This window comes from Nothoprocta perdicaria, unplaced genomic scaffold (genome assembly GCF_003342845.1).
Source record: "Nothoprocta perdicaria isolate Ctin4 unplaced genomic scaffold, notPer1 scaffold_192, whole genome shotgun sequence".
NCBI lineage: Eukaryota > Metazoa > Chordata > Aves > Tinamiformes > Tinamidae > Nothoprocta > Nothoprocta perdicaria.
Genome location: NW_020455116.1, coordinates 565,829 through 581,038, shown reverse-complemented (window position 1 = coordinate 581,038; position 15,210 = coordinate 565,829). Strand labels below are relative to the sequence as shown.

Below are 15,210 nucleotides of genomic sequence, written 5' to 3'. Positions count from 1 at the left end.
TATCTAGATGTTGATATAACCTCCACTGTACTGCGCTTAGAAAGCTCAAGCAAGGAACTAAAATTAGGCAGAATCCAGTCAATATGTGCGTCAAACCTGTATGTGTAACTCTTGTCTTATACCAAGTGGTATAAGATCCAGTGTAAAGTAGTTACTATTCATAATGTGACTTGTCTGCCTAGTACATTTGCCTTTAGAAGAAGGCAGTTGCAGCAAATTTTTTGCACTCTTAAACTTCATCTGAAACATGAAAGGTCAAATCAAATATTGCGGTTCTGGAGAACCAGTTCTCCAGTTCTCTAGATGTTGTCTTCTGCAGAAGCTGCCCCTCCTGCTGTGTTAGTCCTGGCTCATCTCTTCAGCCTCAGTTGGCCCGTTTGTATTTTTCCTCTGCTGTGGGATGAGAGAAAGCTAAGTGACCAATCTCCTATGCCCTTAGTTATCTGCGGCTATACCAGCAGTCTCCTTCCTTTAGGGACTGCTGTGCAATTTGAGAGAGACCAACTGGTAATCTTGTGAACTGGAAGAGTATAACCCAAGGTGAAAACATCTCAGCTAAAAAATCCCTGCTGCTTCCAGACAATTTGGAACTTCATTGTGCTCAGGATGAAACGAAAGGCCTATTTTCAGGAGGCTTCCTGCAGAAGGCAGTGATGGATGGATGGTCCAGGAACATCTCTCTGGAGCCACGCAGCGAGGCTAAGAGGTGAACGGAGCCGGCAGCCTTGGAATTGCAGGGGGTGCCTGTGTCGAGTGTCTCTCCAGGAGTGCGTTAGGGTCCGTGTACCTTTCAAGCCTGTAGCTCCCCAAAGTGATCGATTGCTTTGGGGGTTTTGTTTTCAAACACAAGCTGCTGAAGGGGCACAGGCATCATTTCCATGTAGAAGACAGTGTAAAGTGTGGTTGTTGTGATAACTCTTTAAATGGACAGTTGTTTTGATTTGAGTCAGTTGAATGCTGTGCTAGGGACCTGCAGCCTGTCTTTTCCTCAAACACCGAGTTTCTCTATGATGCTGGGCAAGTTACCTAAAATTGGAAACTTACTGCTGGCAACTCTAGTCGTCTGCTCTTATTCTGCCTGGCCAGACGGAGATGTTCTGATGCTTGAAGAGCAGAAGTCCCAAGACATGCTTTCAGAAATGCAGCTTGGTCTGCAGGAAAACAGTGTCCCATCATATACTGAGCATATGAAAAACTGCAACCCTCACAGAGTCCCCAGAGAAACACCAGCATGGACTGAGAAGTTTTCATTGCAAGGTGTTCGTGCTCTGCTGGAAGCAGCAGTGTCCCATAATATAAATAAGTGGCCTGTCCCATGGGTAAGGCTGARTTTGTGACTTACTGTGAAAAATCAGTTGCTTTTGATTTTTATACATATATTCTCTTGGTGGGAGGGTCTCTAGAGAATATCACATTTTTATCTTTTCAGTAGGACTATTTGCACAAATCTTTTTGCCTTCCTATTCTTCTTGCTGAAATTTGCCTTGAGAATTAGGAGCTGTGAAATATTTAAAAAGCAATGGAATTTGCATGAAAAAAATCAACACTAAAATAGACTGATGAGGATAACTGTAATTGCACAAAAAGCAGCTGGGTATTCGTATATTATTTATTAATTTCATAAGTTTGAGAATATGTTTGTAAGGTCTGTAGTCTTTTAGCATAATTAGTGCTGGTTTGTTACTGGAGTTGTCACACTTAAGAAGAAAATTAGGTGGCTTGTTTGAAGCCTTAGGACTCAGAGTGGTAAAATGCAGCTAGATGAGGCTTTAGAAATAGTTGCTATAACTAATGCAATAGTCCTAGGTTAACCATTTCTCTGAATTAAGGCTGGCAACTATCTTGTTAAAAAGAGCACAGATACAGGCAATGGATTAACAGTAGCTTTTTCCTTTCTAGAAGTAGCAGTTCTATGAGAGCTGCTGGGAAACTCCTTGTACATGAAACATACAGATTTCAGAGTATTAATTTGGGGTGATTAYACTTGAAATGAACCTTTTTTGATTGCTCAGTATTGCAGCAGAGCCCTGGGGTTTCCCTCTGAAGTGAAGCGCTGATGAAGGGAAACTTAGTTCAAGCAGCAGGAAGGCAGAACGAGGTGCTTCTTGGTATGAGACACATTATGTATTCAGCACAAAGTTAGTCCTTTATCTGAAATGTAACTCCAAAAAACACTGTCTTGGGAGTTCACGTTAAGTGCTTTTCTAGCAATTGAACTATGAGGTTTTGTTCAGTTTCCAGGTTAAAACCACTGCGTGACGGGTACAACTGCCACACTGGATCTTAATTGTAGCAATCTGAAATTAGAGCCATATTTCAACAAGAATAAGATTACAGAAATCTGGACCACATTTAAAATAAGCTAATGTTGTGACATTAGCCTTTTATTTCATAAAGGCATTGCAAAGAGAGACAGATAATCTAAAGCACCCTGCCTGTGGGTGCATCTATATTAGCATTTAATTGGAATCCAGAATGTGCTTCTGAAGCGAGTGTCTTGACGCTGCCTACTTGCTGCGCTTTGCTGCACATGGCATGGTGGGTTGGGACCGAGCCGGCTCATTTGCTTTGGGACCAAACTCAAAACGYGCTCCAGCAGCGCGCACGATGCGCCAAGCAGCGTTCTGTGCCCCAATCCCGGGACGTGCTCCCTGTGCCCCCCGACCGTATGGAGGGCAGGCAGTGGCCCCGCCGCGGCGTCGGGGTCGCCCTGCAGAGCTGCTGATGCTGCGCCCTGCTCCGGGCTCACAGACACACGTGGGCAGTGGCCATCGTCAGTGAATTGCCAAAGACCTGCAGTTGAGAAAAGGACAGTTTTGTCCCATGGGGCAGCATAGGGTGCTTAGAAGACTTATGGGCTCATTCTCTTATGATTAGGCTCCTTTTTCTTTCTTCTTTTTTCTTTCTCCTCTCTCTAATGAAACCCTTATTCGTTTCACTTCTAATGGTGCCATAGTTGCAGGTGAGTAGTWTGTGAGGTGGGTGGAGGCAGCTATTCATAGGGATGGAGGCTGCTGTTCCTGAATGGAAGGCTCTGAGTGAGAYGGTGCGTTTCTGTAAGCTGGCACTAGCATGTGTGGAAATGAGCAAGTGGCTCTTCCCAGAGCCTGCTGTTTTGGATTTAAAACCTGGGGACAGGTGCTTTCGTGGCAGAAACTGATGTACATTTGGTGCTGGTCTCCCAAACTCGTTTATTTAGCTTAGAAATCCAAGTTCTCTGGGTTTGGGTAACATCTTTATCTGTGTGCTAAGTATCTATTTCTTTTTCCATGAAAGGAAGGTGATAAAAGAGATAACATGCTTTCATTGCTGTAATGGAAACTGCTTCAGTATTTGGTTTTTTTTTTTTCACGTATGTGGAATGAACAGCACATTATGGCTGAAATAAAAATGCTGATGAATGTCAAGGAACAGCTAGTTGTTCTAGGACTAATATAGCAAAATAAGTCTAGGATTAATATAGCAGAAAATGTTTTACCAAGAAGCTTTCTGAGGTTGGAGTGAACGGTTAGAATACATTTCCTTTCAGCGTGTTCAGTGCTACAATCACTTTCAGCTATTGGAGATCACAAAAGATATCATTCCACGTTCCTTTCTCTTGCTTGGATATAAAACCACAATACTTAAGATGCAGTCAATGGTGTTTTTCTAACTGAGCTTAATATAAAGAAGAAGGTAGTTTTAGATGCTAGGCTATTATTTAATGAATAATAATGATTCATATTTCAAGAATATTAGTGTTAGAAACTTTTTTTTARGTATTAAAATTGTCTAATGTGTGGCATTGAGTGCTGTTACTTGTTTGATATCCTATTTCTTAGTTCTATCAACTCACTCATTAGTTGTTCTGTGCTAGGGAAATCTGCTTCACCATTAGCAGACGTTTCCATTCCAGCTTTTCTCCGACTTGACCATATTTAGCAACATGCACCAACCAGGTCTCTCATTCCAAGAGTATTTTAAGAAAATCTTGGAAGTAAAAGGTGAGGTAGCTATTTAGAGTTAGGGTTTCCGCAACCTTTTCTTGTTTAGCAGTAGCAATACYCTTACCCATCTGCACTGGAGTTCTGCATAAAAGTTGCTTTATTATGTTTGCTGGTTTCATAAGCTGATTTTTTACRGTTGGTTATGATAGGCTTCCTCTAAATATAGATTCTCTGTGGTATTCTTAGAATCACAGCTTCGGTGCTAGTTCTTGTACAGGAGAAGAAACTTGAGCTGTCACAACAGAACAACCGCTGACTGTTTGCTCAGCTCTCTTTTATCCGCATTGCTATTTTGGAATTGTGGAAAAATTCCATTTCCCTTCCCACATATCTGACAATGATAAGATAAGTAGGCAGTGACTGTTCATTTAAAAACATAGTTTCGAATTTTCTGAATGATGCTATTGGAAGCTAAATTACCTTTCTTCTTTTGAAGCCTGGAAAGTAGAGTGGGGTTGGAACATCAGTGTGAGCTTCCCTTTGCTGTCCTGTACAGGAAGGAATTTTCAGTGGGCTCATTCCCAGTTTCTCTCTTGCAAAAGCTCATCGTATATTTGGGCTCTACTTGATCAGAAACGTGAGYGATTCAGAGCTCTGCAGAATCTTTTGCAAAGACATGGTTAATGTCTTGACTAGCTAGATGTATTTTTACCAATGAGGAGAGTGTCTGGATTTTTATGGCTGTCTTCCTGCTTGCAACTTTCCACTTTATACTAATGAAATATTTTGCTAATTGTAGAACTCTCTTCTCCCCTATAGCAAGCATCTCTTTCCTCCTCCTTGCTCTACACCGAACCTGCCCCTCTCTGTAGAGGCCCATAGATGGATCTCTGGAAAGGTAGAGAAGAGCTGCCCTTGGGGCCAGCGCTAAACCAGGCCTTGGCAGGAGACCTTTTTGGTGGTTGAAGCTCCTTCTTTGGATTCCTACCTCATTTGCACCCCAAGGCAGGCCAGTATCTTGGCACGACATGTACCCATCAAGTGCTACCACTTCCATCCCTGCGCTGAGAGTGAGAACAACAGTGATTTTTCCACAGGGCTTTTTGCTGGAAGTAATGAACTTCTTTCCACTTGGAAAATACAATAGTCAGGAAAGTTGCAGTCTGCTGAATGACTTCTGGCAATATTATTCTAATGCTGAGAAGAAACAAAGGAGGAGAGTATATTATTATACTGGCTGCCAGACAAAAGGTTGTATTTAAAAATATATATGCCTCTTGAATATGATTTGTGACAGACATACAGTCTGAAGACTGGCATGTGACAAGGGGAAATCAATAAAAAATGCATAATGATATTATAAATATTTATAGAATAGCTAGATGAATGCAATATGACAGGGAGAAGCCAAGAAGGCTTTTAGGAGAGTAAATGTGTGCCTCTAAAGTGTACTAAATTTCTTCTGAAAGTRTTGAAATGGGATATAAAGGCATAACGTGAACTGTCATTTGGAGAGATGTTCACAACACCTTTGATTAAAATCCTTTATAAGCAATGAGGAAGAAAGCTTAGTCAAAGAGGAAGGAGACTAAGGAAATGGTGGAAACGGAGTAGAGAAATAAAAGGGTGTTTGTCAGAAAGGAAGACGTTAACTGACCACCCCAGTGGGGCCATGTACTGTTGGTCATAAGCTAATCCTAGGAAGGTAAAGAARTACTTCTGTGCTACCAGATGAAAATGTGCCAATGTTGTCCAAAGATGAGGTCTTTTCCTTGAGTCCTTGGGAAGGTGTGGATGGGGTGAACAGTTTTTCTTAGCTCTGTTTTAGGGGGCGWCACTGGCTGTTGACACAGTTGTGCATCTGCTACTGCGTGAGGCCGTAAGTTACGCCCAAAGGAAGTCAGCAAAAGGAATATGTGGGGAAGAGTGGAAGCAAACGGTTTCACTGAATGTATGGAGGAATTTCTTACAGTGACCTGTCTAGTCCTCTGTCCCATAAAAGTTAGCCTTGACTCTGGTGGATTCCTCTACTGAGCCCTGCAAGAGAACTTAGGTTGGGGGCTCTGCTTTGTGCATTCTGTGCCGGCCTAAGTCTCAAAAATTAGCTGAAGGCTTTATTTGGAAGGATTTCTTCTTTTCTACTTGTGCTGCAGATGGCCGAATTTGCTCGCTCTGCAAAAGCTGCAAGGAAAGTGCATAATGAAAGTTGCTAAGAAGGGAAGAGGCCGGGCAAGAGAGCGGCTTGTCCTGCCYGCGCGGCGGCGAGGCCGGCGGGAGCCTCTGCAGCCGAGACGTCCCCGCGTGCGGCCGAGGCAGCTCCGGGCCCGGGTTCCTACTGCCAGAGGTCCCTTCCCTGCTCGCCCAGCAGAGCCCCGTTAATGGCTGGGTCAGGGTGCTAATTATCCTGGTGAAAAATGCATGGGCAGACAGCCCGTGAGATAGAGGCTCCCTAGTTTGTTATGGGCCTTCTAAAGATAAATGGCCTTTAAGTAGGTTTGTTTTCAAGCAAATAGCCAGGAGGGCACCCAGAGCAGTGGCGGAGTGAGCTCTCAGCCGCTTTTCTCAGTGATGGATGCTGCATATTCTGTCCGCCGATGCAGGCCTTGCCATCAGAAGTCCCAATTTATTAATAGCTTTGAGGCCAATGACTGTAAATTACTGCAGTCCGGTTTTATTACCGTTTTACATCTACTGAGGACTGAACCCTTTATGCCGCTTCGTATTAACTCAGTGAGCACCATTAGAACATTGACATTTAGGCTTGTTTGGGTAACATTAATCATAGCATTTTATCATGCATTAATTGGAGTTATTTGAAATGACTGGAGTGCTCRCTACCTTTTCTAGAAGCAGGCAAGATAACAATTTATATTTTTCTGCTTTGGTGTGCTGGGGAGGAAAGCAACTGCTGCTTTTCTCCTTTGCATCAGCTGAACAAGTAAGAACCCACTGTTTCTACAGATCTCGCAGGGAGCCCCTGGAGATGGGATTTCTGAAAACCGACCTCTGTGGATATCCTCAGCCAGGTCCTGGTCCTCGCATGCATGTCTTAATATAGAGCAAGATGCCACTTAATGTTCCAAAAAAGCTACAGTCTCCCATATCCTGATATGACTTCAGGCTTAAAGCAGACATCAGAACACTTTTTGTGATCCGCCTGCAGGAGCAGGTTTGCGGTGTCCCTGTCTCTTTGTATTATTTTGTCCATAAAGGAACCTGTTATGTTTGCAGGCTCTTTGAGCGGAGGGCATCACTGGGTGACTGTGTTTAATATAAGGGGCTGGCAGCTTTTCTCACTTAACCATCATTAGCAGATCTGCTGCTGAGGTCCCATTTTGCGAGGCAGCTGGAAATTGCTACTTAGTTGGAATATATTGTTTTCCACCTTTGTCTCTAAGTTCAAGGACAAGGCAAAACTGTTCAGAGTAAGTGAAGTAAAGGGTTTTGCCCACTTCTCTTTATTGGTCCTCTGACCCTTCCAGTCTTTTCTAAGTAAATTTGCTGTTGGCTTCTTCCCTTTTATGTGCTCTACATGGGCAAAATAGAGGTGTGGAGCGTATTGGCAAAGATGCAAATGTGGAACACGAGGCAAGGTATTTGACTARGGATCACCCAGAAGAGGTCTGTGGGAAACGCATTTTACCAAAGTAGATAGGATCGGAGTGTGCAGTGCCGTAACTCTGGACATTTACAGTGGAGACCGCTGCTGTTGTCTCCACTCTTGGATGAATGAAGCTAAGGCACAAAGGGCTTCGTAGTGAAGCTCAGAATGACTTGGAAGGTGACGGGCAAAACAGCRGTGCTCCAGTCTCCTATTTATTCAGCTTTTTATCCTACTTTATTGATCAGCAAGTGATTTTGAAATTACCGTCATCCCTCCACCTCCTTATTCCTAGACATTCCTACACCTTTATTACATCAGTTTGATCATTTATTTTTTTCCCTTGTAATCTCATATGACTTTCTGCCCCCAAATGTTCAAAAAGCCCCCAAATCCTTTTAAAAGAACCTTTTAGAGATAGACAATCTCCTTTATTTATTTATTTTGAGTTACAGTGCCTGCATGTGACCAAATAATTCTTGGTTAACCTGATTGCCTAAGAGTTTCAAGCCCTAGGGGAAACCTGTATTCCTGTGTGAYGGGCATGATAATTAGGAAGTGAAATATAATGCAAATCCCAGCACAAGCAACTCTTAATAAGATGTAGGGCTTGTATTTACTCTTGAAAACCTTTTATTTTAAGACCTTTATATTTGTAAGTTTATTTTTGTCTCTCCCTGTRGCATATTATTGTAGGGCAAGAGGCTTTAGAAAAGAGCCTGATCAGTCTGTGGGAGCAGTTTGGGCCGCTAGTAAATCCAGGGTGATTTTTAGTCAGTGGTAGCACCCAGCTAGGAGGCTGGAGTTGGCTTTTGCCCCGACTGCCTTTGTTTGAAGCTTCTTGGGCATGGCCTTTTGTTCGTGTCTGTAGCGTGTCGGCCACAGTGCAGAGCTTCGAGATGATGGGAAAGSGTAGGAGCAGGAAGCGGGATAAACCAGGATGTCAGCAGGAGTCCTGCAGCCACTGGGAGAACGGGCTAGTGAACCTAGGTTAGAATTTAATTCCGAGTCAGCCACAGCMTCCCCTGTTAATAGAGGCTAGGGCTGAGCTAATATCAATAARTGCTGTATCGAGACCCCAGCAACATGCGGGAGATTAAACAAGGGGACTGGATAAATGAAGGGTCCTGTTGAGGATGGCCTTGAGTGGATAGCAATCTCTTCTAAATTAAAAGGTTTTCCTGCAAGCCTATCAAGTAAAAGGAGCCTAATGAAGCTCCAGCAGCTTCTCTGCCTGCAAATGATGAAACCTAAGAAGCAAGGAAATTGGTGAAGTTGCTTCAAGATTCTTGGACTAAAATTAAATAGAGAAAAGGCAAAATAAAGAAGGGGGGGAAAATCAATATTCTTGCTAATAAGAATCAACATTTCTCTTACAGGAAACATGAAGTTTTGCCTTCTTATTCTGAACCAGCCTTTCAACAAAGGTCATTTTCACTGTCTGTGGAGCAAAGGTAATGATAACTTACGTATCTCTTTGTTTGCTTATTTACTTAGCTGCTACTTCGCTAACCTGCTTCATGGCTCTTGAATTGCAATGTGGCAGTTTCCTCTAATTCCAGCAGCCTTCCCGTGTGAACCAGCACAACGTGTCCCGTGCTGCTGAATGCACCAAATGAGCCGATTGTGCACGCGCTGCAGCTCCGCATCCCTTACGTCAGGGGCAGCCTTATGGACTGGTGTGTGTTAGAGCCCGTGGCTTTTCGGAGGCGCTTTCGGGATGGCTGTTGTTTTGCTGACAAAGTGCAGTAGATCCGTGGTGCGTGCATGAGTTTGGAGGCGAGCCTTCCTTTGGAGGGCATCAGTGAAATGTGTTCATTTTAATCAAAATAAAACAAACCGTGCGGAGCCTGCGCTGGGGAAGCAGTGGGAATTGGTGCGGGTGTCGGCAATATGCGAAGCAGATTTCCCGACACCTTTGTTTAATATGCACAGGGCTAATCATCTCCGCTATGATAGCTGCAAATTTAGTGACATTTTGTGGAGCTGTATAAAGCTTTACAGGCTTGGAGCTATTAAACCCTCCGCTGCAGAAGTGTAGTTCTTCAGAAGCTTTCTGCTAAACCCCAGGAACTGTCTCTAGCTTGTTACCAGGCTTGGACCCTTGCAGAGAGATTCCTCTTAACTGAGTGGGACAGACAGAGCTATTTAATTCCACCAGCGGCATAAGAGTTGGTGGGAGGGAGCYTTGCAGTTAAAAGGAGTTGGAGTAAGCGATGAAGAGGAGAGGATGTAGCCACATCATCTAATTGCAGCAAACCTAAAGTAGGTGCCTCTGCAGCCCCAGGAGGGAGGAGGGAGAGGCTTGTATGGAGCGATCCAAAACATACCCAGTGCCTGGACAGCAGCGCTCAGGGCTTTGCAGTACCCTGCACATGTGGCTTTTAGGCTGTGCTCCTTTACAGAAGGCCTTTTTTGTCAGTCTTTTGGGATTTTGAGTCTTTCTCTTGCAATCAGCTGGCTCAAATATGCGTGCAGGCCGGGTGTGCTCCTTGCTGTAACGCTAATGGGCCTTTGAGCGCAGTGCTTCAGTGAAAGGCTGGGATGAGAAGCTGAACACAACTGAGCATGAGCAGAATGTCTTGATTGAGACTTGAACACCATTGCTTCCTACCCTCCGAGCGTAACTGCGTTGAAAGGAGGTGCTGGTGCTTGAGATGGCTTTTCAGAGCATCCCTGCAAGGTAGGAGCTGAAGTCCTGTTTATGGCAACAGGACTTGCTGGTAGGTTACTTAAAGATGTAGGTGGAAATTTTATGTCCAAGCACAATGAGAGAAAAAGATGCTGACACAGTGAATCCAAAATGTTTTTTTCTTGAGATCGTTTCAGCTTCAGTATTTCTGAGCTCTAAATCCAGGGCAGGGTTCTGGCAACACTTGACTGACAATCACARTGGGTTGCTGTAGCTATCAGCAATCTCCTGGATCCTGACAGTGGATGTCTCTACAAGTAGACAGCTGAGGAATAGGAGACTGTGGGGATTTTGTAAATTAAAATAAATTATGAAAGAAAAATCTTGAGAAGAAGTGTTGACTGATCAGCTGCATTTGGTTGCAATCTCATAGAAATGCTGTTGTGTGTGGGTAGTCAGATGGAGAAGATGGGGCTGTTGATCGACAGAGTACTGCCAGCTACACGGATTGGGGAGAGAGAAGTGCCCAGAAACAGGAGTGGGAGAAGATTGGACTAACTTCTTTAAGTTACAGCAATCTTGGCTCTAACACTGGGTAGAGAATGCTGAGACAGAAGTGTTATTTTCAAGTAGGTTGGGTCTTCCTATCAAAATAGCTTGTTTCATTAGCAGTTTAACATCATGTAGGAATGAAGGTGTGATATTACGTGTCCTGAGTTTAAAAAAATCACTTGGGTAAGTGTGGCTCTTCTAGGCTAAAATCATCCCAAGTGTAACTTCTCTTGACCTCAGGAAGAAGTGGTTGTCTCTAATTAGCCTTTGTTTTAGTACAGRCTTACATGAAACCTATTTTTACTGACATACTTTGAAAAGAACTATTTCAGGCTATGCGAGTTTGCACAAATTTCCTTTCCTCTGCTTTGTGAAGGACACCAAAAGCCGGGTTCTTTGCTTACAGGGGCCAGGCAGCAGCTCTCACTGCTCTCACTGTAGAAGCAAGCTGAGTTGTAGCAGTAAGAAGATAGTGTAGGCTAAGGACTACCATGAGTATTTTTCTGCCTTCTGTTGCTGCATCTTCACTTGTACCATGTACAGTCTTTGGCATGACTATGGCCGTTACTTTATTGCTGACAACTATATTCATTATTGTATAACCCAGACTCTTTTCAGTGGCCACTGATAGAAGTAGAGGAAACGACCACAAACTGAAACACCACAAGTTCCACAGGAACTTAAGGAAAAATTTCTTTAGAGTGAGGGTGCCAGAGCCCTGACAGAGACTGCCCAGGGAGGCTGTGGACTCTCCTTCTCTGGAGATCTTCCAAACCCTCTTGGACGCAGCCCTGTGCTCTGGGTGACCCTGCGTGTGCAGGGGGTTGGACTAGGTGACCTCTAGAGGTCCCTTCCAACCTTGAGGATTCTATGAAAGAGCTCGTCCAGAACACTTTTTTTTTTTTTTTTTTGTCCTGGGTACAGTCATACAGGATTAGACATTCCTGACCTAAAGGCAGGATGAGTGAAAGGTTGGATATTATTCATAACCCAAATAAGGAATAAAACGGAGAGTTCAGTGAGAGATTTTGGGGGATTGTATATGGAAAGCAGAAGATAAATGAAATGAGAATAGAAATTGTAGAGGAGAGATCACTGAAGGGGCATAGATAAGGAGGCCTTCCTATCAGTGAGGCTGATACAAAGAAACTGGGAATGAGAAGGTGAGGTGTAGGCAGAGGATTGGGAGCAGACTAGCCAGAAGCACAAACAAGTCAGGGAACACCAGTCTAATCCATCATAAAGACTCTGAATTTGTAAAGGGCTTTGATTTAACCATTTCTGTAGCCAGTCCCACCAGTGGAGGTGTGTGGCTTCGCTCACAGTTCTTATCCAAACCACAGAAAATGTGTGTCTGCTGTGTGGGGTTGCACATTTCTGGGCCTGGGTGATGGTTAATAAGGAAGAGTTGCYCTAGTGGGGCCTTACTGTCACCCTGTCATACTCTCTTAACTCGTGTGCACATTTTTAGTAGCATTTCTAGCTCTTGGTCTCATTCCTGTTTTCCCAAAAAACTGGCAAGGAAGAAATCCAGTTCTCGTCATTCCCTCCTGCTGCTTTGCACATGGTTTGAACTATCTCTACATCAGATCTCAACAGAATTGAAGGTCTGAAACTGTCTCTACATCAGATTTCAAGAACTAGGAAGTCCATGTTTTACAGGCTTAAAACAATACATACTTTATGGAGAGCACAGGAAAGTTCCTGAGGTTTAAATTCATCTCTTTAAAATCTCTGTAGCTAGAAATTAAGTCACTTATTTATACCAAGAGTTTCAGCAATGGTCAACAATTTTGAGTGCTATGTTTTTTGGTACCTTCCTAGAGAAGTATCAGGAAAGGGGCAGAATTACTGCAGTGCTAACAAAGCACCCGTGTAAAATGTCTCAAGTTCAGGGTGTGAAAACTGCTCCTTGTTCCGGAAAGCTTTGCCCTTGCAAGCTGCGGGGTTCCAATGATCCCGAGGTGCCTGCCTGTCCTCGCTGGATGGGAGCTTGCTAAATGTCTCTGCACCGTAGGAGCCTCTCCGCTCTCATGCTGTTGGCACTGAGAGCCACAAAGAGCAACTGAAAAATAAGGTGGTTATTTAAAGTCAGGGTAATATGGCAGTGCTCCACAGCAAATTGATGAAGTTTCCATTCAGTGCTGTATTTCTGGGCATGGCAGGCTTGCTGTTAAATAGCATCTTTACATTGGCTAGTGGAGAAAGATATATTGCAGTAGATTTCTTCCTCAGGTTGCCGTTAACCTCCGGCTGAGCGTTCTTCTGTCCATGGATTTACTGATAAATGCACTTGCAGGGTTAAAATATTGGTTAAACCAGTCCTGCTTGGCTAAAGAGGATGGCTGTTACACATGTGCTTTGTGGTAAGAAAGCATTTTGGTGGGTTTTCTTCAATCCTTACAAGTGTTGTTCTGGGCTGGCCGCTCTGCCTTCCTCACAAGAACTGTAATTTCTTCCTGAAAGTAACAGCTGCCCCAGAAAGCTGCAAATCAGGCCAAACAGGTTGAACTACTTTAAGTATTAGCCATTCGTACTGCAAAATGTATGTGCTTGGCTGAGGTACAAGAATAAACTACGGACGCTCTTTTGGATTGGGCTGACTGCCTCCTGACTTGCGGGATGCGTATTTAGTGCTGGAAAAGCAGATGGGAAGGAGACGTGACTGTATCAGTGCCTTCTGTTTTGAAATCTCCGAGACCGGCCTGTGGAAATGTCTGTTCTCAAGCAGTGCTCCCCTTAAATCTGCTTTTCTAGGGAGCATTCGTTTTATTTAAGGGATTTGGGGTCCAAGCAATGTCTCCTTAGGGTGCTGCCCTGCCAGCCTCGTCTTTATAGGCATCATCAGTAAACATTTGGTGACCCTTTGTAGATAACAGACAAGAAGGAACTGCCAAAGGAGGAAAACTTTCAGGTTACCTTTGAGATTGCTCCAGGTTTCATGGGACTGTATGTTAAGAGAGCACAAAGCAGACTTTACAATATGGGTATAAGATATCCAAATCTGAACTTGTGTTGGACTGTCTTCATTTAACTCATACATTTTTGACACTGCGTCTGTTATGACTGTTTATCCAAAACTGAGTTTCTGTCACATTTCCATCMTTATTAATGCCACTATTTCAACTATGAAAATTGCTGTCAGATTTAAAAAAAAATAACAACAACAAAAACCGTTTTGAATTTGAAGCAACTTAGCTGTCAAGATCAGCCTCCTGTTTGGTGATCACGCTGCTTACTGATCAGCACCTGAAGGTATTACAAAGCACATCCTTTTCCTGAAAGTCATCAAGTGAGGAACAGGGCTCACAAATTTCCCTCACCTCTCTCTGAATGCCGCCTGTTCCTTCCATGCACGTTATATTCTAGCTGGTTTTATCCGCAGTGTAATTGGTGACTTGTTTTTGAATGTCTTCYGCTGAGGTCCAAGAGCTCTGAATAAGGCAAATAAAAGATATATACAGGTGGCTAGGGGAGGTTGAATGTCTCAGGGCGGAGAACAGGATATTGCAGTTTAAGAGCAGGAGGGAAATACCYTTGCCTCCCTGGTGCTATTTTTTAATTTCTGTGATTGATGCCTTTTTCTCCATCGCTTGAGTGTCTTTACTGGTTGAACTCACCTAAGCATCGGGAAATATTGGTATATACGTCCACCCAGGTGCCCTCTTACTTGTCTGCAGTGAACTTGCCTTGTTGGCATGTGCTGCACTTCCTTCCTCACCTTTTATTTTCATCATTTCTAGTTGAACTTACTCGTAGTATATCTCAGATTTGTACTAGACCCAGAATTGGCAGCTGGCATAAAACTTGAGTGAATTTAGAGCAGCTGCTATTAATAAATAGGAACATGTTCATAAAAATGGTGATTGGGATGTCGCACGGACGTCTATGCTTTATTGGCATTTCCAGCAGGCATCCAGGCTAGCAGTAACTCTTGGTACTGGCCTCAGCTGAACTACTCTGATCTCCCCAGAGTAATATTAGGCTCCTGATAAGTCAATAATACAGTCCATTTTTTCAAATTTAAATCAAAACAGGAATATAATTTCTAGTTTGCATTTAGTAGCTTGAATTTGCTGTTCTGTACAACTTGCTGCAGATTTAAACATTTCCTTACTGTGCAGTGCCTGATGTTGGACTGCACGCAGTGAGATAATTTTCTTTAACTACAGGAGTCTGAGAGGAGTTATTTCAAGTGTTCTTCAGGGTAGGGGATCTAGCATATACTTTAGAAATAAGAAAATCTGGCCCTGATGGGGCTGACTAACACTATGTATTAAACCTGGAAACAATCTAGGAGTATCTGGACCTGGGGTACGCAGCTGTTTCTACCTGCTCAGATTTTGGGCAGAGACTGCCTGGACCAAGCCCTGTGCTTGACTCAGGGAATAACTGAAACTGCTCTTTTTCTCTTTTTTTTTCCCCCAGTTTTTCTGTACCCTAGAGGTTTCCAAGTTTTACACTTATCTTTGCAAAACTAAGCTGGAAAAATCCTCAGT

The 15,210-nt window shown here is 43.5% G+C and overlaps 1 protein-coding gene across 2 annotated transcripts in view; it reads left to right on the top strand.

Annotated features, from left to right (window-relative positions):
* TPK1 (thiamin pyrophosphokinase 1) overlaps positions 1–15,210 on the top strand; it is a 268,355-nt gene that overhangs the window by 40,603 nt on the left and 212,542 nt on the right. For both annotated transcript variants that reach the window (XM_026037199.1, XM_026037200.1), the window contains exon 2: positions 8,907–8,981. In XM_026037199.1, coding sequence (XP_025892984.1) covers positions 8,907–8,981 — 75 coding nt within the window. The remainder of the gene's footprint in view (positions 1–8,906; positions 8,982–15,210) is intronic.